At 43.1% G+C, this 25,622-nt stretch overlaps 2 protein-coding genes across 5 annotated transcripts in view; both read left to right on the top strand.

Moving 5' to 3' along the window:
- Positions 1 to 606: 606 nt before the first annotated feature.
- On the top strand, positions 607 to 15,222 carry pip4p2 (phosphatidylinositol-4,5-bisphosphate 4-phosphatase 2). Of its 2 annotated transcripts, XM_062528843.1 has the most exons (8): positions 607 to 829; positions 6,074 to 6,222; positions 7,765 to 7,871; positions 8,625 to 8,748; positions 9,617 to 9,697; positions 10,601 to 10,653; positions 13,337 to 13,427; positions 13,852 to 15,222. In XM_062528843.1, the coding sequence occupies exons 1-8, from the start codon at positions 724 to 726 to the stop codon at positions 13,993 to 13,995; spliced, it is 855 nt and encodes a 284-aa protein (XP_062384827.1). In that variant the 5' UTR covers positions 607 to 723; the 3' UTR covers positions 13,996 to 15,222. The 2 variants fall into 2 exon arrangements, with proteins under 2 accessions (XP_062384827.1, XP_062384828.1); XM_062528844.1 differs by lacking the exon at positions 9,617 to 9,697.
- A 4,524-nt stretch (positions 15,223 to 19,746) lies between these two features.
- pals2b (protein associated with LIN7 2, MAGUK p55 family member b) overlaps positions 19,747 to 25,622 on the top strand; it is a 24,161-nt gene continuing 18,285 nt past the window's right edge. Inside the window, exon 1 of one of the 3 annotated variants that reach the window (XM_062528830.1) lies at positions 19,747 to 19,836. The gene's annotated coding sequence lies outside the window, so the exon portion shown is untranslated. The remainder of the gene's footprint in view (positions 19,837 to 25,622) is intronic. The other 2 variants (XM_062528828.1, XM_062528829.1) reach the window with 2 other exon arrangements.

Here is a 25,622-nt window from a genome sequence, read left to right on the forward strand (position 1 = left end):
TATATTGAGCACACGATAACAAAATGATGCCACAACTTAGTAAGATGAGAGTAGCCTATTATGTAATAAAACACAACATACAATTATGTGCACATAATCTAGCACAATGACACCTCCCTGGCTCTGTACAATTGACTATAGGCCGAAGCTGTTTTTCAGTATGCCTGTCTATCTCTTTTGACCTATGAGATGAGCAAATAGAACATCAAACAACCAAATTGTAGGCCCATAGCACCAACATTCTTTGACCCCTTTCCACGTTAACATTAGACACTTTCCAAAAAAAAATTGAGTTCTGCAGAAGAGCTATTTTGGTAGCCTACCTTTGAGACCATATTTAGACCTTAATTAATTTTAATTTAGCCAATAGGTCTAGGTATCCTATGATTGAAATTAGGCCTAGGCGTAAATAGCCTAATGGTAGTGGTAGGTGCTAGGCCTACAATGTATAGAATGGAACAACTAAACTACAAAATGCTGTGAAACTACAGTAATGGAGTTAAGAGTGGGGATCCCTCTTGCTCTGACTGCACACCCTTCATTTCCTCTCTACCCTTCTCTCCCCTCCCTCTGCATACCCTTACGTCGCTGACTCCACCTCCGCGGAGCTACCCTAGCTGGAGCCAGGAGTACCCGCTGCCCCTGTTCTAAAAGAAGTGGACGGAGGAGACCCACAGCTGTCCTCCTTGTTGTAGTCGCTAATCGGGTGCGACCGCGAACGCCATGGCTTCCGACGGCATGGATGAACGTTCTCCGTTGTTGTCAGCCCCCAATTCGGGGAATGTCACACCCACAGCACCGCCGTACCTGCAGGATAGCAGTCCAAGAGGTAAAATGGGCATTTCGGATGAGACGCACGACGTGCTGAATCATAGCCTATGCACGCACTGTAGCATGTAGTGCAGCTTTGATTATTGTGTGAAACGATGCCATCATGTTCATCTAAGTTAAATGCAATAATAGGCAGACAAAGTGCGTGGAGACACCGCGATCCTTATCCAAATATTTCTTTATTATCGGGCTGTTTGTAAGCAATGCAGATGATATTCATTACTAGGCTACTACTAGGCTACTGGAGGTTTCTGGGAAATGTTGTGGCTGGAAATCATGTTTGGAAAAATAGGCTACTGGATCAGTGGTGTCGGAGGCCGGGGGAAGAAAATGTTACTCTGTTGCAATGGAAATGACAAACCGAGCCCACTAGCGGCCCTGTTCCGTTGTTATTCTCCGCCACTAAGTCCATGAGTAGGCTAGCCCACGAGTGTCTACTGGCAAAATATTTGGTGAAAACCAAACCTTAATAATGCATTAATTTATCGGCTAATAGGCCTACATTGATTGATGTTTTAAACGTGCATTATCGGCTGAAGAATGCTGAGTGTTTGGCCTTCTCGTTCTCGGACAATCAGTTTAGCCCTTTAAGGAGTCAGTTATGATTTTCGGTGTGTGCAGTCACGCATCAGAAATCAGTCAGTCCTCCTAATCTATGTGTCAGTATTAGACCCTATGGGACGTTTCAGTAGAATATTGACTACTAGGTCTAGGCCATGAGTTTCTTTTTGTGTATGACTGAAGATATGATTTTCCATTAAATTGAAGTTGTCACTTAAAACTGGACAAGGCTGACCAGATTTATTTACTGGCTACAATTCCATTATTGATGAAATTATTAATGAAAGATCCATCCGATATCTCCAACTATTGAGTTTATGATTTAATCCAGCTTCATCTCAGAATCACAAAGACATGATATTGCAGAAGCACTGAAATTAGGAGCCAAAACATCCTAATAGCCATAGAGCACCTTTAATCGTGGCCCTGTTATGCACCTCTGTCTTTGTCAGAGCATTTCCAGATTTGCAATCTGCACCCCACCGATGAGTCATGCCGATTCTTGACCACTGGAATTTCACATCCAATTCATGATTCATTGATATCGTGTCAGTATATACAATATCATTACACGGAATTAATGGACAAGAGAGACCATTCCTAAGAACAGCAGTCCGCATAGATTTACATTTATTGTGGCAAACAAAAGGACAATCTAGGTCTACTGGGATGTATTTTGAACAAAGCTTTCCTCATAAGTATTGATACTATACTATGTTGTAGGCCTATTTGGGGTGAAAGTTTGAGTTGAACATTGTGGCATTGTGGGGTGGGGGTGGGGTGCTATAACTGTTTTATTCATCATGACAATATGATTATTAGGGGGGCGGGGGCGTTGCATTGGCAGGTTTTGATTATTGGAGGGGATACAACCACCTCTTATAATCAACTGTAGTGTGCTTTGCCAAACACGTTTCTTTTGTCTAAGAAATGTAACTGTTCTTCGGGAAATGCACGATAAACCGATTTGTCATTGCGCTAAAATGCCACAGAGTCACCTTTGTGCCCATTTTTTGGTCTCCAATTGGACCATATTTCACCATCTGATTAACATAAAGATTAAGATGTTGGCCTGGAATGGCCACTTTGGGTCAGCATTCCTCATCTGCAGACAAAATCATTTAATTGGCCTGCAGCAGTGAGAGAGCCAACTGCCAATCTGTGTCTTTATGACCTAGTTTTTCCAAACCCGGGATTATGATATTATTTTTTTTCAAGCTTTTGTGTTTATTTGACTGAAAATATTCGTCATTCTGTGTATGAAATGGATTATCTCGAGCTACTGACAGACACCAAAGGTCACTGGTCTATTTTGATGCAGGAAACTATTGAGACCCTGCCACAATGCTGGTTGTGGTTGCCTGTGCTCAGGAATCCTCTGTGTATTCACATAATGTTTGAACTTGTGCGGCTTTGATACTGAAGGACTGCTTCACAAATCCTATGTGTAGGCAACAGTTTGCAAGTTCACTGCCGTTGGTCCTGTTTCTGGAGACTGTTAGCCTGTAGCAGAAAGTGTAGGTAGCTCAAACTGCTTACTTGCATTACTTCCACTTTCATTCATTCATTCATTCAACGTTTATTTATTCTCGGAGTGTCATTGAGGGTAGCCCCTTCCATTCAAGTCATTTGCTAATGAAGCAGTGGTATATTTAAGGTATGTATGTTGTAATATACAAAAGTGTGGTCATTAGGTAATGAGGGTGGTAGTAGAGTGGTAATTAGGGTAAACCTGAAAGTTGACTAATACAAATGATGAAAGCGTGACTTTCTTTAAGTCTTACTAGTCCAAAGTCTAAGAAGTACAAGCTGATAATATGCAAAGTACACTTCTTCCTTGAACCCGCAATCCTTATCCATAATATTCAGTATGCGCTTGGAAAAACAATGTTCTCAGACACAGTAGAATCCTTCTGGGTCTATTATGAAGAATCCTTCAAGGGTCTATATGTAGAATCCTCAATTGTTTAGTGGACTAGGAATCTTCTAATGAATGGTATTGTATTCTTGGATCCCTCTTGCACGGCATTGTGGGAAAGGCTCTGGGGTGGTGGTTGCAGAAGGAAGGGGAGGGCACTGCGCGAGCAGCTGGCTCTAGCTCTCCCAAGCTCAGTGGTGGATAAGAGACCTCTCAGTTTACATGCAGCTTTCGGGGTGGTGGCTGGTGGTAAGAGAAACCAAACACTGCCTTGCTCTTCTGAGTGTGCTGGAGCAGGACACATAACTGACGCCGTATTGGCCATGCTGCTTGAAAGGCCTCAATAAATGGTGGTCATAGTAAACCACCTTCTGATGTGGTGATCCCTGGTGGAAATCTGACATTTGTAATTGTAAATGAGCATACAGTGCATTCGTTTTCATATGGTTCCTTGGATATGAAGACATCCGGGACATAGATCACAAGCTCTGTGTAAATGTTAGCATTTCAGGACGATCTCTAAAAAACACAGTCTTTCATCAACCAAGTCTTCAGTATTAACTGATTAAATGGAATAGAATGTTGAAGTATTGACTGCAAATGTATTATTATATACTGTACAAGTGTAATACAAGTGTACTATATATATATATATATATATATATATATATATATATATATATATATATATATATATATATATATATATATATATATATATATACTGTATATATATATATATATATATATATATATATATATATGTATATTATGTAATAAGCTTATTTACATTCCCATTTACGTCTTCATTTTCCCCAGTTGGCTTGTGATGTCAAGTGTGTACATCCTCTTTGCTTACTCTAACATCCCTGTTAGCACTTACTAGTTTCTCATTCCCTCGTTGCTAAATGATATAGGCTACCATGAAATGCTATGTAGTACTTACTGAGATACCAAAGTCTATAACAATACTGTTGGCTTTTGCCAATCTGTGTATTCAGTTGTGCTGTAGATAGATCAAGATCATATATAGGTCAGAAGGGCCTAGCAGAGCAAGTGTTCCTGTCTAAAGCACGCCTGCTGAGGCCACAGTCTAAGGGAGATGATTTGACGTGGTACACAATCACTGTTTGATGTATAGGAAGGCCAGCAAGCTGCATATTATCACAACATTTCACAGGCTTAATATACAGTACATATTGAAGCTGTCCATTAAATCAGTCTGTTGGATTTTCTAGTGGTTTGCGTTGTGTTCCAACTTGTGTATACATTACATGAAACATTCCTGTCTGTCAGTGCATTTCTAATGGGAGGGACTGTAAACAGAAGAAGAGGTTTCTCAGGAAAGCGTGACATTCACTAGTCGCTCCATCCAAAGATCCCTTTTCACTTTCTGAGCACAACGCTGGTCGAGCAAAGGAGGAATTGAGACACTGGAGAAGAGAGCGAGAGTGGGGCTTGGGGAAGCTGCATGTTAGTTCAGCGTTTACAGTTTTCACCACATCCCCATGGTGGTGTTGATGTCAAAAAGTGTCAGTTTACAAAAACTGTTTAGAATGAATCGTATAGGTATTAGGGCATGAAAGCGTAAGCTGGTGTTGTAAAAATGTAATTATAATATAGGTACATTTGAATCTTTTTATTATGCTTTGTTAGTGGTCAATGTCAGTGTGTCATGTTGCCAGTGGCTTCTGCTGAGGGTGGAGATGATGGCTCAAATATAATGAGTGCATGGCATCTGAGCACTGCAGACAGCGTCGCTACTTCTCCTCTTGAGATAGATGAATGAGATGTTGTCCGAAAAGGTGATTGACGCTCTCACTTCTCTTCCTGACCTCGGTTGTCACGTGGGCTGCAAGAGTGAGGGGATTACGCATGAGTCACATGAAGAAAAGAAAACAGCCCAGGATCATGGGGCTGCAGCGTTAGGAGTCTGCTGAGCTGTAGGATCATGCCTACACTCACCACCCTCAACCACACACACACACACACACACACACACACACACACACACACACACACACACACACACACACACACACACTAACGCACACACACCACCCCCACCCACACACACACACACACACCCCCACCCACACACACATACACACACCACCCCCACCCACACACACACACACACACACACACACACACACCCCACGCACATAACCCCCCCACACACACCACCCCACCCCCACCCCCACCCCCACACACACACATTCTTCTTAGATGGAGTTAAGTTAAGACAATTGATTGTTGGGTCTCCGTGGCCTCTGTCCAGGCATCCCCAGTGTTGGGTAATGTTAGCCCTAGGAGGGTCGTAAGTGTGACGCTGTGGCTGACTCAGCACAAGCCCCTTGTCAGGCCACTCTGATGATGATATGATCAAGTGTCTCCGTTACCGCAGCTCTGCCCATTGGCCTTCAGCTAAGCTCGTGTCTTTATTCGGAGAAAGAGCCGTACTGACCCAATGTGTGATCTCAGTGTAGTGACCTGCTAATACATGTGTATGTCTGATGTAGCGTTTTGGCAGACTTTTCAGTGTGTGCTGCTCATGGGTTGGATTCAGTGACGTGCTGTCAGTCCCTGTCATAATATAGACTATCCAGATGACTGTAACATCCAGATGATGTAATAAATGCATTACGTTTTTGTGTGTGTTTGTGTGTGTATGTGTGTGTGTGTGTGTGTGTGTGTGTGTCTGTGTCTGTGTCTGTGTCTGTGTGTGTGTGTGTGTGTGTGTGTGTGTGTGTGTCTTCGCAGCTGAGCTACCTCCTCCCTACACAGCCATAGCGAGTCCCGATGCAGGGGGAGTGCCGGTCATTAACTGCCGCGTCTGTCAGTCGCTCATTAACCTGGACGGCAAGCTTCATCAGCATGTGGTCAAGTGCACTGTCTGCAACGAGGCCACGGTGAGACATTTGCAATGCATTTGTTCATCCATTCAACCACACACACACACACACACACACACACACACACACACACACACACTCAAGCACACACAAACGTCTTTCTGTGACGTATAGGCTTAGCTACTCACCTAACATAAAGTAGACTATCTTCTTGATAATGGACTTCCCTCTCTCTCAAATTAGAAAAGGAACACACAATAATGTTTGGTCCTACCTGCTAACTCACAACACAGTTATTGATAATCATCAACCCTCCATCTAGGGGATAAATGGGAATGTTATACTGTTGAGGTGTCCTTATTGTCATTGTGGTGGGCGGAGAAGTAGCCGAGCCAAGTACAGGTATCCAGAGTAACACACCTGGGTGTATTTTTATCTGTTTTCATCTGGTGTTTGCTGTTTACATATCTCATTCAGCAGAGTCGTAAGGTAATCTACACAGAGAGATAGCAGTGTGTTGTCTACAGTATCTTTTCAGCTGAGTTCTCTGAGTTGTCACTCCTGACTTGACTGCTATGTTAAAATGTAGACTTTTGGAGGCACTATGGCACAATTCTGTTGATCCAACATCACGGCCCAACTTTTTTCGTGAAAAGACAGTTATTAGCGCAGCTAGACAGTTTTTGCAACTTGTAAACCTTGTCATCATCACTTCTGTTTTAGCGAGCGTAAAACAAAATCACTAAACTTTAACAGAGCAATTCCTGCAGCTGTGCAGCCAGATGATATATTCGAGGGTAACTTCCAGGCTTCCGCGAAAAATAGGATTTGATTAGGTTGAGGCAACAAGTGAGTAGTGAGATGACAATATTCTTAAGGGCTACTCAGAATAATGGAAAAAGATAGTTTACTTGTCTATGGTGAAAAACAAGTGAGTCTGAAAGCTGTTGGACCTGGGAAGAGAATTATCTGGCCATTATTGCATCATGACTTGAAAGCCGAATTGGCTACAGTGCCCAAAGTCCAGTCAGTGCCAGTCAGTCGCAGTCTCTTACTCTCCTATCAAAAATGAAAAAAATGGCAAAAGAAATTGTAAACATTTGTCTATATGCACCCATGCACTGTACATGTGTGGTCATCAGAAATGCCGTCTTTGGCCAGGTGCATATCTGGGCCAATTGTTTTGAGAGCTCAGACACTGGCCTGGCTGTTGAGCTGATGGCTGAAGCGGGTAGTCGGACTGTTCTCTTGTGTTGCCCAACAGTCAAATCTCAGCTGAGAAGGATCAGAATATGCAGTCATTCCATGTAGGACTGACCTCAATAAGGGGTTTTAACAGTTGTGTGACTCTAGTTTGTCTAGGTTTAAACACGCAAGGATTCCAAATTTCAAAGTCTCCGTTTTCATGACTTGGCACAAAAACGAACATTTGTAGCCTGGCAGTACCCGCACTCTGTGTATTTGGGCACTGAGAGCGCATTACCGCCCAGTAGCAGCATTAGCTTAGAGAGCTATGCTAAAGCAGCTAAAGCGTTGCAGTACATCTGAAGTGGGTTGATTCCCAGTAATGATAAGTCCATGGCTTCTCTCTCCCCACAGCCCATCAAAAACCCTCCAACTGGAAAGAAGTACGTGAGATGTCCCTGCAACTGCCTGCTTATCTGTAAAGACACGTCAAGAAGAATAGGGTGCCCCCGGCCCAACTGGTAAATGTGACGTGATGGTTTTGTCAGATTTGTGTGTGTGAGTGTGTGTGTGTGTGTGTGTGTGTGTGTGTGTGTGTGTGTGTGTGTGTATGTGTGTGTATGTGAGAGAGGGAGGGAGGGAGAGAGGGGGGGAGTTCTGTGTGTGTATACTGTACATGCAATATATAAGTACTATGACACACTGGGAGAATGAGTCCATGCATGTGTGGGTGAGTGACAGACCTAATGTACAACAAGCATGGTATTCTCAGGCATGGTGAAGACTAAAAGAACGTTTCACACCAAGAGCATTGCTATAACGATGACAGCAAAATAGTGTCACCCTGGATGGATGGCAATGTGTGGATGACAATATCCACACATTAACTATAAAGATAACAACATGAAGAAGGATATAATCAGGCATCAGGTTAATAATGTGCACAACAAGAAACCCATCAGAATCATTGATCACCATCAGGGTAGAGTGGTCCACCAAGACAATCCACCAAAAGCCAGACCAAAGTAAACGCTCTAGGCTCTTCTCAACATCTCTCCTCGGTCCTCGATCTGTGGTCCTTCCGGCTCGTTCCCACTGATCTATAAAGAATGATGGGGCGGCAACAATGGGATAGTCTATCCAGAGTTCTTTATAGATCAATGGGAGCGAGCCAGAGGACCGAGGAGAGTGATGAGAAGAGCCTACCACATGAGCCTCTTTCCCTGAGTCACTGTTTCTTTGACATCATCAAGTGTCGCCTCTGCTTCCCCCAGTAGACGCATCATCAACTTGAGCCCAGTGATGGTGATCCCGGAGGAGCAGCCGGCGCAGCCTGCCTTACCCGTGCAGCCCGAAGGCATGCGTGTGGTGTGTGGTCACTGCGGCAACACGTTCCTGGTAGGAACCCCACCTGACCACTGCTCACCTTGTTTCTTTTTAATGTGCATACTGTATATAACCCAAGTTAAATGTGTGGATCACTCTTTATCTCATCCTATCCTGTGCGAGCTCTACTGAGTGTGTGGTTGTGTTCAATAGTGGCCGGGCTTCCCAGATTCGTTAAGAAGCTCTTTAAGTGCTAAGAACGTCTTAGGAGCGCTCTAAGAACGTTCTAAGAACGCTCCTAAGAAGTTCTTAGTACTTATCGACTCTGGGAAACCCAGCCAGTGTGCGTGAATGTAAGCGGATCTGGTGGTTGGATGGGTTTTGGTCTTTGGGTCTAGGCCGAGTTGTTTTATGTTCTACTCCTAACCTACTCTTAACCTGTGTATGTTCATGTTACAGTGTCAAAGTATCCGTTGAACATCCGTTTGCGGATGGCAGTAGCCATGTGATATGTTCTATATTGATCCCTATAGAACCACGCCCCTAATCCCTCTACATATATGATTTCATCAGCCTCCTGGTATGCATTTGAAGAATGTGTGTGTGTCCGTGCGTGTGTGTGTGTGTGTGTGTGTGTGTGTGTGTGTGTGTGTGTGTGTGTGTGTGTGCGTGTGTGTGTGTGTGTGTGTGTGTGTGTGTGTGTGTGTGTGTGTGTGTGGCCGTGTGGCCGTGTGGCCGTGTGTATGTGTGCGCGCCCTTGTGTACGTGTGTGTGTGTGTGTGTGTGTGTGTGTTTGGGAGGAGGATGTTTGCCCTTTGGTAGAATTAGCAGAATTGTTTGCCCAATTGATAGACAGGACTAGCTGATGCTTGGTGTTGGGGCGAGCAGTTAGCCACGCTCCATGTTCTGAACGGGTGCCTGTTGTGCCTCCGGCGTCTAGGGCAGTGACGACGCCCCGGCATCCCAGCATGCATCTGACCTCCCTGCAGAGGGCTCCTCCTCTTCCTCCAAGAGCTCTCAGGTTGAATTGTCCCCCCCCGCAGTCCACTCTGACTGGACTGACCAGTGTCTCCGTTTTCTTTGTCTCCTAATGCTAGTTTGGAATCACAGACATGATTGAAGTTTGTTTAACCCTCCAATCAGTGGTAGTGCTGTGCTGTCCTACCATGGCCGGTTGCAGTGGCCTCTCACTGAATGACGTGGATACTGTATGTGTGCCTGTTGTTTGTCTGCAATCACCAGAGACGTGAATATGAAACTAGAGCCAGGGGTGGGAAAAGTTCAGCTTCGGAAAGTAAAAACCCAACCATGTATTGGTTCTACGTGTGCACTTATCACAGGTGATCTCACTAATTAGCTGCTCTACCTGGCTGAACAGTTGTGCTAATTATAATCAGCTGGTTTAAGTGAATGGTTGGCACAGACATGTGGTAGGACTTTTACTTTCTGAAGCTGGACTTTTCCACCTCTGACTAGAGCTAGGAGGAGTTCAACATCTAACCACTCACACTGTCACTGCCTTTTGCCTCTGTACCGTGATACTGTCACTAATAATAACCTCATGCATTGTGGTCTAATGAGAAACAAATTGTCGTCTCTAAGCTTCAGGCCTGTCAGCACAAAGTGATTTATTTTTTTTTTATCCAATTGCATACGGTTGTTTGAAAAAGATGTTGATGTTCTTGTGTCAACATCCTGGAAATCACAGAACGATTTGCACTGTAACCCAATAGTTTGTGCCTTGTCTCTTTGCTCACGACTATGTATGTGTGTGTGTGTGAGAGAGAGAGTGTGTGAGAGAGAATATAGCAGCATTGTGTCTAGAAATGTGTTAGTGCAAGTGTTTGTATGTGTGTGTTGTGTGTTGTGTTGTGATGTACTGTACATTGTGCATTAACTCCATCCCTCGTTTCTCTCTCCACAGTGGATGGAGCTGCGCTTCAACACTTTAGCCAAGTGCCCACACTGCAAAAAAATGTGAGTTCCTGAATCTCTCTGCTTCCAAGGGGGCCAGTGTGACCTTAGTCGCCTCTGGGGCTGAGATTGGAATCAGTCCAAGTGTTCTACTCAGCAGGAGCCTTTTAGTCTTTGTTCTCTCACACACAGACAGGTCTATGCAAGAGGGTTAGGCTTTGGGCTGTTAGCTTCAACCAGCTAGCAGCATCAACGTTGGTTTCCCACAGGCTGGTTTTAAAAACCATGTCCTTCTGAAGGAGCAGCCTTTACTGTGCCATTGTGTCAGAGTTGGGGCCCTCAGGGAATGGGGCTGGTGTCTGAGAATGCTGCTTACCTCCTGGGTGAAGTCACGTGACGCACAGCAGGCAGCATTGGAGTGACACAGTGGAAGTGATAGCCATGTGAGATAGAGGGTGATGGTGAAACGTGAGACTCACACTCACACTCACACTCACACTCATGACTAGAAGAAATGGCAAAATGGGTAGAGGGATTGAGACCACAGAGAAATGAGACATAGGAAGGAGCAAGAGGGGGGAATGAAAGCCAGAGAGAAAAAAAATAAAAACCTGAAGAGAGTGGGATTAGGGAGTATTGTATTAAGCTATCTGATTCTGATTTTGTTGGGATTCCACAAGAATGTTTCCCCAATCCAATCACATGAGGAGCATGTGAGGGGATTTCAAAGAGTTGAAGGAGTGTGTGTGTGTGTGTGTGTGTGTGTGTGTGTGTGTGTGTGTGTGTGTGTGTGTGTGTGTGTGTGTGTGTGTGTGTGTGTGCGTGTGTGTGTGTGTGTGTGTGTGTGTGTGTGCGTGCGTGTGTGTGCCTTGCTGTCTGTTAACACTAGAGGCACCATAATTTCATAACCACTAGAACTGCTGTGTCATTTTGACCCCTAGATTTGAAACTGTATTCAACCTGCAGGGCTGTATTATTTCAGTCCATATACAAACAACTTTCTAAACAGTCAAAATGACCTTTATGCCAGTTCTATAGTGTTAAAGTGTGTATTGGTAAGATAACCCTCCCCAGCCGCCGTAGAGCTATTTTAGATCCTTTAAGGGCTAGTAAGTAAATAAACAGACAGCTTTAAATCACTGCCTTTAACATGCCATGTGCTGTTCCTATCAGAAACATACACAATCCATTGAAGAGGCATGACCATAGCTGAGCTGAACTAAATTCATACACATGTTAATGTATAAGGCTGAAAAAATAATAAGCTTGCCTGTTAATAACCAGATGGAGATTCATGATTGATTCATTGCAAAATGTTCATTCTGTTCACACGAAATGTTTTAAGTCTTGAATGATTTTGCAATGAAAGAGTAGGCTAATATGAGTATAAAAACAGATGTTTGCAACTCTTTGTGAAGCATTTTTTCTTGTCACTGAGAAACCTCTTGTGATCGAGGGATTTTTTTTACAGCTTAGGAGGAACAGAGACTCTCATGTGACTCACTCTGCCATTTTCCAGTGTGCATTACAGAGAGCCAGATCAAACAGCAGTCGTAACAAGAGAGTAATATATCGAGTATGAATTGCATCCCCGTGGATTTAGCCAATCAGGAATGGGCTTTACTCCAGTTAGTCTTGTGGTGGGAGTGGGCTGGAGAAGGATCTGGCCACCCACCCACCGCATTACCTCACAGCCTCACATGATAAACAGGAAGAGTGAGTCAGCGCGGAGCCCGCCTCCTGTCAGCCTGACTGTCCTGTTGACTGAAGCCTCCAGTTAGCATTACACAGCAATTACCACACTGTCTTGCTGTCAGTCAGTGGTCCCTGGCCATATACACTTCATGTCTAGAAATGGGGAAGCTAGTTATTTTACAGCTTATGTGGTCATTTTTCTATCAGTTACAAGAGCAAGGTTTCCTAAATTCAGACTCCCAGCAAAGAATACATATATTTGTGTGTGTGTGTGTGTGTGTGTGTGTGTGTGTGCGCGCTTATGTATTGTATTGTATTGTATTATATTGTATTGTGTAGTCTGTTTCAGGATAAAAACTACTGTGACTTTGACATATTATTTTACATAGGTCTTTGCTAAACAGTATACAAGTTGCTAACAGTAGTTTATAGATCTTTGTTTATGAAATAATGGCGAAGAATATTGATCAGAGAGCTATAACTTGCACTGTAGCTAGTACAGTTTGGCTATTTCCCATAGTGTGCTAGCCTAGCTAGCGCCTACCACTTTTCAAATGAGACGTGGTCTGGCAACCAAACGTTCATTTTCTCGTATTTGAAAAAATGCCCAGATCCGTTCATTGGGTGCCACGGATGTCTATCAGATGCGTCTGTGCATAGCTCATCATCGTATTGCTTCCCCCCCCCCCCCTTGTTCTGTGGTTGGTCCCTTATCTCAGGCAAAAATTGGGGCGGTAGTTTCCAGACTGACTTAGCAGCGTGAATGAAATGGCACGCAAGGCAGCATGGCTAATAGCAACACCCAGGCTAATACCGTAATTTCCCGACTATTAGCCGCAGCTTATACATTGATTTTGCAAAATTTCTTCAGCTATGAGATTAATACAGGGGGGCAGTTAATATGGTGTTAATATGGTTTTCTTTCTTTTAACTTGCATAAAACACTGTCCTGCGGCTTATACACAATGCGGCTTATATGCGGGAAATTACTGTAGTGTGCTGCATGTGAGTGTGATTTGTGGACTGACCGTGTGCCCTGTCCTGTGTGCAGATCCTCTGTGGGCAGTGCCCTTCCTCGGAGGCGCTGCTGTGCCTACATCACAGTGGGCATGATCTGTGTCTTTATTGGCGTCGGACTGACGGTAAGCGCTCCTCACCTCACCCCACATCTGACCCCTGCTTGTGCATGACTCCTTATCTGTGGCCTGTAGTAGAGGTTCAGTGTTGGGAGTCTTTCTGAGGTAACACTGGCCATATGGGTTGTTACTCACCTGTGGATTTTAAGAAATGAAAAGTCATAATGCACTGTCTGCTATATTTTCTTTGTGGCTTCATGAATTGTGCATCTGAATGTGCATCTTTACCTTTAGTACGATTAGTAAGTAATTAGTAGTAATTCACAAACTGGGATGAATGCAGAGACCGAATTTCCCTCATGGGATCAAAAAAGTACATACTACTATACTACTGTACAGTATCTGTCTAGAAGTTGTTGGGAGTTCCACTTCAGCCTCTTTACTTCTGTCTTCATTTTCTCTTCTTCTCTCTCTCTCAACACCTTTTCAGGTGGGGACTCAGGAATTCGCCAGTCGCTACCATGCTACCTATGTTTCTTGGGCCTTCGCTTATCTTTTGGGTCTGATCTGCCTCATCAGAGCCTGCTACTGGGGTGCCATCAAAGTCAGCTATCCCGAGAACACCTTTGCATAGACCGGGAGCCATCCGAAGACCCCACTGTTTAAGTTGTCAGTCTGGTCGGACATGCGCAGGTATATGAACTCACATTGTCAGTCCAGGTAACACGGAGTCATGAATGATCCACTTCAGGTTCTTTACAGTAGAGCAATCTGAAAATAATCTGAAAATTGTCCTCAGTGTTAATTACTTAAAGAATAACTTGTGAAATTGATTGTAGTCTTAAAAAAAAAACAATGATCCATTGATTACATACGTATTGAAGTGTCTGAATCACCTGTAATATTAATTTGGAGCTGCAGCGCCATCTGGATTTGGCCCGCCTGGACCTAAAGACCCCTGCCCAACGGACTCGTACACATTCTAAGAACTCCGTTTTTGTTACTGACCAGACCAAATGAGGCTCTCTTTATTATCAAATTGCCCATTGCACTACAATTTTATGCAATTCTTTTGTTCAGTTGCTGCTAGGTGAAACAGCTACGGAAAGCTGAAAAGTCCTTATGTATTGTGATTGATTATCCAATGCTTACGACCGCGGTACATTAAAAGAGAAAAAAGGTATTGTAAATGTCCCCAAGGTATTTTAAAAGTCATTCAATAACTGACTGTGTAAGTGTTTTTGTGCCAATTTCGCCAACAAAATGTCCGTTCTGAGCAGATCCTTGCAGGGAGACTGTTCATTTTAAAAAGTGACATGCCATACATAGGCTTACTTTTTTGCATTCACTGTGAGTCGAGTTATTTGTTTTCATGAACTTCATAATGGCAAGTTCTCTTGTATTTACACCTCATGATTCTATCTGCCTTCATTACTGACAGTATTAAAAAAATTATGCTGCATAGAATGATCATGATTGCATGATTATTATTTTTTTTAATTTTTTTTTTTTTAAAGTACACATGTATAAACACCAGTGTTATTTTAATTGTTTCCTTTTAGGCACTGAAATGGTACCACTGCTGTCATATGTCCCTGCTGTGTGTAGACAGTAAAAAGCCTCCCCGCTTCTTGCCTGTTTCCTAAATCCAGTTGAAACCTTGCTAGCTAGACGCAGAGTAGATCAGCGTTCTGTTGAGATCAACGGGCACAACAACTGTATCTAATCTTGTTCTGAATGTGATGAACTGAAGCTCTTTGTACATAGTTATTTCAGCACATTGAAACTGTAGCTTGAGTTGAAATACTGCTTGGGTCTTTTTGAAAATGATAATTTACCAATAAAATTAGAAAATAACTTGGCTCCGCTTCCGCCATTTGATCTGCTCCGTCTGAGCTTAATTTATCTGGAGTATCAATGTATTCATCATATAATGTGGTTTGCTGTGTGTTTGGTATTTGTGTTCTGTCTCTTTCATCTCATACTGTAGGATCAGAGGGACCATCTCAGGTTTTTTCTACATTTGGTAGCAGGGTACACATGCATTCCTGAGTCTAAACTTGGGTCCTGTCAGGCCTAGCAACTTGGCTATTTCCGTCAGCCATTTGTGTCAGCCATAGCTATTTCTTAGGACAGAAAAATATGGTCATCAACGTTTTGACCAAATATTTCATTACCTGGCCCCGCCCGCCTATCTCCAATCATTTAAATTTCACCGAGATACTAGTCCCGCTCCTCTCAATGTGTTCTCGATTCCCTCAGCCACTAAGATGGAGGGCCAATCAGCAATAAGAGGGGATGACTTCAAAATCAGAATCAAAAGTGACTGTGGTAAATAGAAATGCCTGCTAACACCAATGGATTCGGATGAATGTGTAAATGTATACAGCAAAGGTAAATACATTGTTTCCTAACTGCTGATGCAGTTTATTATACGTTTGTAAAGGTTAGGCAAAGTAGGAAGTAACCTTTGGAATCCCTGATCAATGTTATTGGTTATGTTGAAACCAATGATTTCAAAGCCAATGCAAAGTCTATGTCCAGTTCGATGCAAGGATTGGAAACATTTTCCAATAGTGAGTAGCCTACCCAGACTCTTCAGTCTTCACAAAGTGAAATGTGGTTATGAGTCTAGGGAAACCAATGTACTATTTTTATGCTGACATAACCATTTGAAATGATGTTTATTAAAAAATGACTCAAGGGAAATTACTCCATACCTTGATGGACCTCTTAAGTTCAGACGAAAAGCATTTTAGAAATATATTTTTACATTGCCACTGCATGCTGATGACTTTGTTGTGTTGTGAATTCAGAATAGACTGAATATGGGATAATTATACAGATACTATAGCCACATTAGCAAAAGTAATGATGTATGGAAAGCATCGTGTTAAAACAGTGTTTAACAGCCAAGAGTTATCCTTAATTATACACCAAAAGTTCTTAGCTAAGATTTTCAGCATGATACCTTCACAAAACTGCTGACGCTTGTGCTAATGTAAGCATAATGTCAGGGCTGACCTCATAGCTACAGATAAATCTGTAGAACAGTAAATCTGTATATCTGTTGAGTATGCATAAGGGCACAGTCAGATTAATATAATATTATTATTTACAGTAATATTTTATGAAAATGGGGTGCCCCCTCAAAAAAAAACGAATGGCCCTTTGTTGTGATTGCCAAACAATATGTTTATTTACAGTTCCCAGGAAAGGGGATCTAATTACAGCATAGAATATGAACATTGAATGAGTGAATATGCCACACATAACATGGCTAGTATAATAACAGTGATAAACTTATCTCTCTTTCTCTGTTTTCTTCTGACGTGTGTGTCTTTGTTAAGTGCCCTAATTCCTAATGCCCCCTCTGAATTCTGTTGTATCGTCTTTTTGGCCCCCACCATCGAATTCAAGGCAGCACTGTCTGGAAGGCGCGAGGGTTATAGGCAAGAGTTACGGTATGTTAGGGTTAAGTGCCTCACGGTGGCAGCGTTGCTTTGAAGTCAACAGTGAGGGGGCCAAAAGCATAGACATATATCTATGGCCAAAAGGCCAACAAGCTGAATTCTGCAGCCAGCCCTAATTGGATGAAACTGAAGTTCCTGTTTATCATCAGGTGTATTTTTAAAAAATAGCCACAGGGTGGCAGTATGGCTTTCCTTTAATGTTTATAGTGAATCTCTTACATCATAGAGAAATCATGTCATGGTGGTGTGTTCCACTCTTCTCCGAGGCACAGGAGATACAGACATACATTTCTGTCTTGATATCCTCTTTCCTGATATCCATATGTCCAGTCCCACAGAGAGAAACATGCATCTATTCACATAGGCCTACATATACTGGAGTTGTAATCACAGTCAGATGAATCAAATTGTTGACAGAATTCAGTCATAACTTTCAACATTAGGGGAAATATTCATTCATTTCTGCTATCAGGTGAAGCACTGAACTTGAAGTGACAGCAGCTTCATCAGACGGGGGAAAGGATCCGCAATGGCTGTCAGGCGAGTACCATTACCACTATCTTTGTGCGGGCACGAGACAACTTGATCATTCAGTTCTTCTGCTCTCTGGATCCCAGATTTACCAGCAAACCTGTATGCCTGTGGGACTCATGAATCCATACATTTCAACCAATATTCCATATATACACAAGAAGTGTACCTGCCAGCCAGGTGATTTCTCCTCGGGTAACCAGACTTTTGACTTTTCTCTCTGGGCTGACATAGTAAGAGCAGATATTCTCTCGTGTCCACTCATGGATGGAAATGAAAGACTCATCTTCCTCACAATGGGGAGACGTTCAAGCAAATGTGCTTGAGGTAGATTAAAGCTTCCAGCCTCCAAAGATGCGATAGTGTGTGCGTTATTAGGGTGGAAATGGTCTTTTGTATGATTCAGCACATTTTGTGAACCCATGCTTACCTTTATTGCTGTCCATGGTACCGAGCATGAAGCATTTGTCTGATGAAAATACAAGAGCAGATTGTAACATCCACACTAACAGTGTAATAACATAATCAGCTACATGTACTGCATGGTACAAGTCCTCTCCACACAGCTGCAAATCATGATTTCCATGTCCTCTCTTTCCTCTACTCCTGCATCTCCTTGTGGCCCTCAGGTCTATACAACCTTGGTTACTCAATGATTGATTAACAATGCAATACACCAATATACAGTATAGTCTGACCTGCTCTATCGTGCTGCTCAAAATAAAATAAAACTATGTACAATTAGCTATACATCCAAAAATCATATCATGTTCTGAATGTGTAATACCCTATTAATGAATGTGACTTAAGCAACATTGCAATCTGCACAGTCTGCACACAACATGCCACTTTTATACCATGAAGATTTTATCTGCACAAATGTACTATGTTCACTACCTCTGCAACATCAGTGCAACAACAGACAAAGTATATATAGTGAAAAGTACACTCAAACCAAGATCCATCCCCCCCTCAGAGCCCAACCACTTCCGACCAGTCGTACTCACACCAATAATTATTAATAGTCCTTCGCCACATCCCTCCATCCATCAGACTACAGCAAGAGCCATATCAGTTTCCATACAGACCCAAACAAGGAATGGAGGACACAGTGGCTTGCCTTTTCCAATCCCTCTTTCAGCACCCAAAGACACCTGCAACTTCGCATCAGTCGTCTTAGTCAACCTCAGCTCCACGCTCATGTCACTGCCAGCCAAAAACATGCACAGCTCAACTGCACACTGAAAGCTCTGTCTGCTGCCCCCACCTCCTGCTGTTGCTTTACAATAGCAGAATTCAACTCAGCCTGCTCCCCCTGTTTCTTCACAATGTTAGCCGTCACCTCCGAAAACAAACTCGTTAAAATCGCACTCTACCGCCAAGATAATAGTCTCCCTACCAACCAATTAGACAGCAAATTACAGTAAATGATCATCACATACCTACCACGAACACTTGCAAATGACACAGAAAGCTCTTGAAGACCCATCTCTTCTAAGGGCCCCTCCTCTCCTAATACTTCTAACAACCCAACACACACCATGCACTTCCCTCTCTCCCCTCCAAGCACACAGTGACTAGTACTTACAATGTTAGCACTCTTATCTCTAGTAATAGTATTGACAGATGCAGTGATCCAGAGTGATTCCTTGTTACACTGTAGTTTGAATAGTATTCTCTTTCTGTATTATTCTCTTTCATGTGCATCTCTCTCAATGGCATGGCAGGTGAAATCCGCTGTTGCCATTCCAAAATCCATAAACACATGGAATTATATGTTTTATTTTTTATTTTTTTTACCCCCAACAACAATGTGTAATAGTAGTAGTAAATGTGTTTTACCTGTCACTCTGTCATCAAGAAACCTCTGCACTCCCATTCGCTGTCAGTTATTTAACCTTTTGGCATATACTTTTCCAGTTTGGAATTAATTGATTACTTTGGACACCAGTGACTGTTACTTAGCAATTTTGTCTTGATGTTGGTAGCTGTTGCCTATGCCTTACACTGATGCATTTCAGGTCTAGGTATGCCGTCTAGTATTTAATCATGTACATTTTAACTCAAAATGCTGTCTATTCTTTCTCAAGCATTAAGCTGTCTGGACGCATACCATTATCTAGTTTGTCTTCCACTGCTATCACAATTCCTTGACCTGAGTAGAGATACTCAGACACAGCACCACTGGTTCGCATGAGACATTATATCGTTTAGTATATAGGCCTATGTGTATTGTAAATCTGTCATACATGGCAAAACGACGGTCGTGATGGGGCGGGGCCGAAGGGGGAGTTATTAGCTTCACTTAGCTGTGATTGGTCCAAATCATGTGACATTTTCAGATGGGTGGTGCCTGTTTGTTTGATTGACATTGTGTGTAACGCCGTCGAGTTTGGTGCTAGCTTGCGGGATCCGTGCGCCGAGGGGTCACCAGGACGGGAGAGGTGTATAACCCACGTTGGCATTTACAGGTACTTCTTTACTCGTTTCAGAATATCAGACCTGCGTGATGAACAAGTTTTGAGCCGAGTGCACAAGAAAAGTAGCCTATGGTCAGGAATTATTGAGCACTTTTGTGGCGCTAACCTATGCGTTAACGCCGTTTTGGTCATCGTAGCAGTATAGCCTCCTCTGAGGGCGCATAGGTAGCTGGGGGAATTTACAGACATGGCCCCCATAAACTGCGTTGAAAATGGGAGAGATAGTGTTTCCTGCTTCTCAATCGCAAGATTATAAATAGTGTTTCCCTGTCCAGCCACTATCTGTGCTTTGAATGGATGTCAAACATGGCGCACGTGTGGCAGGATGTCTGTAATTGGCTAACAGTCATGCTGCCCTAAGATGTGTTCTCGAGCTCGCATGCAACTGTGCTTCTGCCACTGCGTAGACACACGAAGCTTTAAAAGGCAGTCCTTCGATTCAGTAAATACTTCCCGTACAAGAGGGCGTGTGCGTTCGCATGTTTGGACAAGCCACCAAAGAACGCGTATGGTAAACTGTAGTTTATGTTTGCTTGTGTCCAGCAGATGCCTACTCTTGGTTGTAACAATAACTTGTCAACGCTAGTTTCCCTCGTATCACTCTCTGACCAATCCAGAAAAAAAGGTTAAGGCTCATACAGCTGTTTGTATATGGAACCAAATTACCCTATGGTGGATGCCCAAGTCCGAGCTGAGAGCTCCGCGTCCTTATAATGAGCTGGATTAACGGGTAGAGTTTGTGAGTACTCACGACCAGGTGGCGCATGCTGGGGAAACCCCCTTCGCCTTAATGACGTGCGTTTCCGGGGATCCTAAAGGGAGGGACTTCAGTCGTTTATACCCACTATACCACACACAAGTGGATCATTGGATTCTAGGACTGCGTCTTTGCTTTGATTGGACTTGTGCTTGTAGGCCTAGTGCGTGAAGTTTGGCCCCCTGTATGCAGACATAGTATAGAAACAAATAACAGACACTCAAGTTTCATCTTTGGTGTAGGCCTACTTGCAGAGTGAATGTTAAATTGAATCCATTAGGATTCCCTGGGGTTGGAACTGCAGATATGCCTGGGCCTACTGCAACTAGTTATGCCTAAATTCAGTGTCGGTTTATAACGTATGCCTACAAAACAACATGGACAGTGATTTGATTTTATGATTATGATTATGATTTTTTGAGTTTATGGTTAATACCAACAACAGTCTGGCACTCTTCTGCTAAAAATGTAACTGATTCATTCCGTTTCCCTGTAAATTCATAGTCTCAAACAGTGCATGTACTGTATTTCGCTGTAGCCTACTTTAGCCTGCTGTGGACAAAGGCAAATATTAGCGCAGCATAATTTTCTTTCCTCCCTCAAATATATCTCTGACGCATTACTATTCCTATCAAGGCCTTCCTCAAGGTTTTTTTTTTTTTTTTTTAAATTGAAAATGTCTCTTCATTCATACACACACACATTGACACATGCGCACGCACACACACGCACACACACATGCGTCCACGCTTGCAGACCCTGCAGGAGGGTGCTAGAGAACAACGGAAGGTCATGTGACGTGTTATGTCACACCGCTGCTCTTCAAATATTGCTAAGCAGAGAGAGGCGATGAGTCCATGAGCGAGACATCAGTGCTTAAAAGAATCCCATAATTTCTACCTCCTCTATTGAAGGCAATATTGTCTCATTGTTTTGTCAATTGCATTGATAATGATCTTTCATAAATGCATCACCCCATAGGCCATATTTGCTCTAATGGCCTAATCCTCTTATGCTTGGGCACTTGGCCATGCAGTTTGACCTACATGTATGCAGCATGTGTGTGTGTGTGTGTGTGTGTGTGTGTGTGTGTGTGTGTGTGTGTGTGTGTGTGTGTGTGTGTGTGTGTGTGTTGGGGGTGGGGGGGTCGAGCCCATTAGGCTGCCTCTAGACAACCCCCACCTCTCGCCCCTCTTGTATTGGATAGGAGAGTGTGTGTACGTGTATGAACTCATTAGGTTCACAATAGGGATCTTTTGTGCTCTTTTTGGCGCGTGGGGCCGTAGTTGACGGTTTCCTCGCACACACTGACTCCGCCTCACTGTCAGTAACTGAGTGATTCCCGGGAGCGTGAGAGGGAGCAAGACGGGAAACATTGGTACGCCAGATTTTAAGCAGGAAGGAAAAGTGACCATCAAAAATGTGCATAGACACATGCACACGCTCACACACACGCACGCACACACACGCGCACACACACACACGCACGCACACATACACACACACGCGCACGCACACATACAGAGAGAGAAAGAATTTCAGACAAGTTTTCAGCCAGAAGCCAGGTAAAGTGAGTCATTCACTCGGTATTGTTAGCCATTTCAGATAGTAAAGCACTACATCATGATGAGATTTAGGATAATAAATATGGTAATAATATGTTCTCTGGTCCAAATCCTGTTTTTGAGCTGGTTTGAACTCCCCATGTGCGTGTAGTCTAGGCTCACAGTGTGACCAGACTGGTAGATTTCGACTAGCCGCTAAGGCCAGTCCTCTAAATGTGACGATGATACACAGGCCCACTTTTTGGACATGTTGTTACTGGGCAACCACATAACTAGATCATGTGTTCTGATTGGGCGATTATGAACATTGGCCTACTAATGATTGCACCCCAGAAAAACTATTGTGGGCCCATATTGGCCAATGAATGGGCCCATACTACAACCATACTCAGGAACATTATGCGTATGTGTCAGCAGCTTGAGGGAGCCATGCATCATTTTTCTCATGAAAACCCAGCAGGACAAAAGGCTGATTTTGCAGCTGAACTTTTATATCAACTTTTATTACCTCCATATTTACGCATCGTCCAGGTGTATTTCTAGATTGCTAACAGGGGAAGGAACATAATGAATATTGAGCAATGTGATCTAGAAATGATACACTTATTTAACTTGTTTCATTTCAATTGAAATGTCATTTGGATTCCTGTGTTCTATGACCACTTCCTTTCTATTAGTGCTGCCACTAACGACTAATTTTCTAACGATTAATCTTTTGACTAATTTTTCGATTAGTCGACTAATCTAAACGACGTTTTCGTTATTTTGTTGTGTCAATTTTATTTTTAACTCAACTGAAGGGCCAAAACATGACATATAGCCATAGATATAGATATGCTCATATCAATATCAGCCTACTTTTGTAGAGTTAATAACAGAATTAATAACATTACAACCGTTAGAGACGGGAGACCAAAAATAAATAGGGGGTCAAAAGCAAAACGATTAGTCGACTACAAAAATTAGCGTCGACTAATTTTAATAATCGATTAGTTCGATTATGTCGATTAATCGCGGCAGCACTACTTTCTATGGCCATTACAGGTAGGGAAGGAAACTGTCTGGTACGTCCACTAATAGTCCCACTGACATATCTTGTTTCAAAGCCAATGAGAACAAACGGTTTCCTGCAGCATGATCTCTTTAACCTCCTTAATGGATCATTAAGTTCTGAATGCCCCTCTCTCTTCTCCCTTGGTCGTCCTCAGCGTTGCATCATTTTAATATGTCCTCGTGCGTTGCTACGACCACCACTTCACTACCTATGAAGAGAAAACGGGCCACCTTTTTCTTCTGGAAGTATTTCTACTTGGGGTGACTTTAGTGCTGTTTCTTTTTAATTGAGTAGTTGCAAGAATAGAATTCAAGGACATTGTACAGTTGTAGAGTTTTCTTATTTTGGGTCTGCCGAAGATGACATGACATTGAGATTATTTGAATCATGACATTTGCCTACAGCTTGTCTGCCTTGTTCAGTACCACGTGGTCTTGTGAGGGGACCATGGTGACCACCTGCGGGGCAATGGCAGACCCAACAATAGTAATGCACAGTGGTCAGTGTTTCCCACAGAATTTAATTCTATTTGTGGTGGTAGTGTGCTTGTGATGCTTACTGGATTAATTGCGATTTAGCCAATCGTCAACAACAGTCAACAACAATAATCCTGGCTGGATTTTTTTAATGTATTATTTAAACGTGCATGCATGTTTGTTGAGGGACAGAGAGGCTGCACAAAGGTGTGACTGTGCATAGCTCTACAATGAAAGGAGTTCATCTAGTTTAAGTAGTACAACATAAAATCATTGTGTGGTGGTCAGTGTTGATATTGTGGTGGGCCGCCACAAATAAGTCAATGTATGGGAAACACTGGTGGTGTTTATAGTATCTGTGTTGTGATACTGACCGTGATGGAACTCAAAAGTTGAAAGCAACCCTGCAAGAGGCCTGCGAAAACCTGAGGTGCTAGTTTACAGACATCTGTTGCAAATGCCTTACCATATCATTATTAGCGATGCTGTTGCAAACAGTGTGAACATTCATCAAGCACATGCCTTGTATTACCGCTCAGAATTGATTGCATTCAGATTCAGATAGATTGGCTGGCTTCTGTCTGAAATATTTTCTTGATTCCAAACTAGTGAGCAGCGTTGTGCATGTACTGTACATGCAGCCACACACACACACACACACACACACACACACACACACACTTCCACAGATGTTATGAGTGGAGCAGACACACACTGAACCTCTGATCCCTTTTAATCCCTCACACACTCAGTCTGTCCACTGGCTGCTTGGCAACCAGCACCGTTGTCTCCACCCATTTAGTCCTCATCCATTGGTTGCAGAGGTGTGTGTGTGTGTGTGTTTGTGTGTGTGCGTATGTGAAAGTAAGGTCAGTTACTTTAGTGAGTACAAACATGTTTGTCATTGATCTGAATAGGACTTTGTTAGAGAGTTTGTTAGAGACATTGTTAAAAGCAGTCACTTCTCCAGAACTACTAGTGTGTGTGTGTGTGTGTGTGTGTGTGTGTGTGTGTGAGAGTGTGTGGTGTTGCATGCTCTCTGAAGTGAATAATTGGATAAACAGGGGACTGAATGGCTTTGCAGCCATTAACATTCTTTGTTAAATGTGTGTGCATGCGCACACACTCACACACACACTTTGAAACTTCTCTGCATACATCCCCACACGCACATCAAATTCATACCCCATCACACACGTGCACATACATAAACACACTCAGGAAGTAGAGTAGAGGGAGGGAGTGAGAGAGAGAGAAAGAAGCGGATATTAATTTGCTCTAACACAACTCCAATCCTGTGACTGCCTCTGTTTCTCACATGCTCATTAGTCCAAGTGACTGTGGGAGGGTGAAATATTTACTGGTTCACTCTCTCACAGAGAGAGAGAGAGAGAGAGAGAGAGAGAGAGAGAGAGAGAGAGAGAGAAAGAGGGAGAGCAAGAGAGAGAAACAGACACACATCCACTCTTTGCGAAGATTGTTAGACCGATGCAGCTTCACAGGTACGTCCACAGAAAGAGTGCAAAGTAGATTAGAGGTGTGTAGAGAGACTGTGTGAAAGCATGCTGCCGGAGTCCTAGTACTACAAAGAGATGGATTGGCTTAGCTATAGATGTAATGTGGGACTACACAGGGCAACTTTGACACGTTAGTTTGGGAGTGGTTCCTGTGGCCTTGTTCTGTGGTTCTGTGGACCTGTGTTTATGCGGAACGTATGTGGCTGGTTTTTCTTGGTGTTGGTTATAATTGTAGTTATGTAATGATATTCACTCTGCCGGTCTCTCTGTGTGTGTGTGTGTGTGTGTGTGTGTGTGTGTGTGTAGGTCAGTGTCCGAATTGTTGCAGACACAATGAGCCTCTGTCATTTTAAGTGAAACGCTAGACAATGGCTGCTATTCCGTTCCACCCTGTGCAAGGAGTGTGTG

The sequence above is a fragment of the Sardina pilchardus genome, chromosome 24 (genome assembly GCF_963854185.1).
Source record: "Sardina pilchardus chromosome 24, fSarPil1.1, whole genome shotgun sequence".
Classification (NCBI taxonomy): domain Eukaryota; kingdom Metazoa; phylum Chordata; class Actinopteri; order Clupeiformes; family Clupeidae; genus Sardina; species Sardina pilchardus.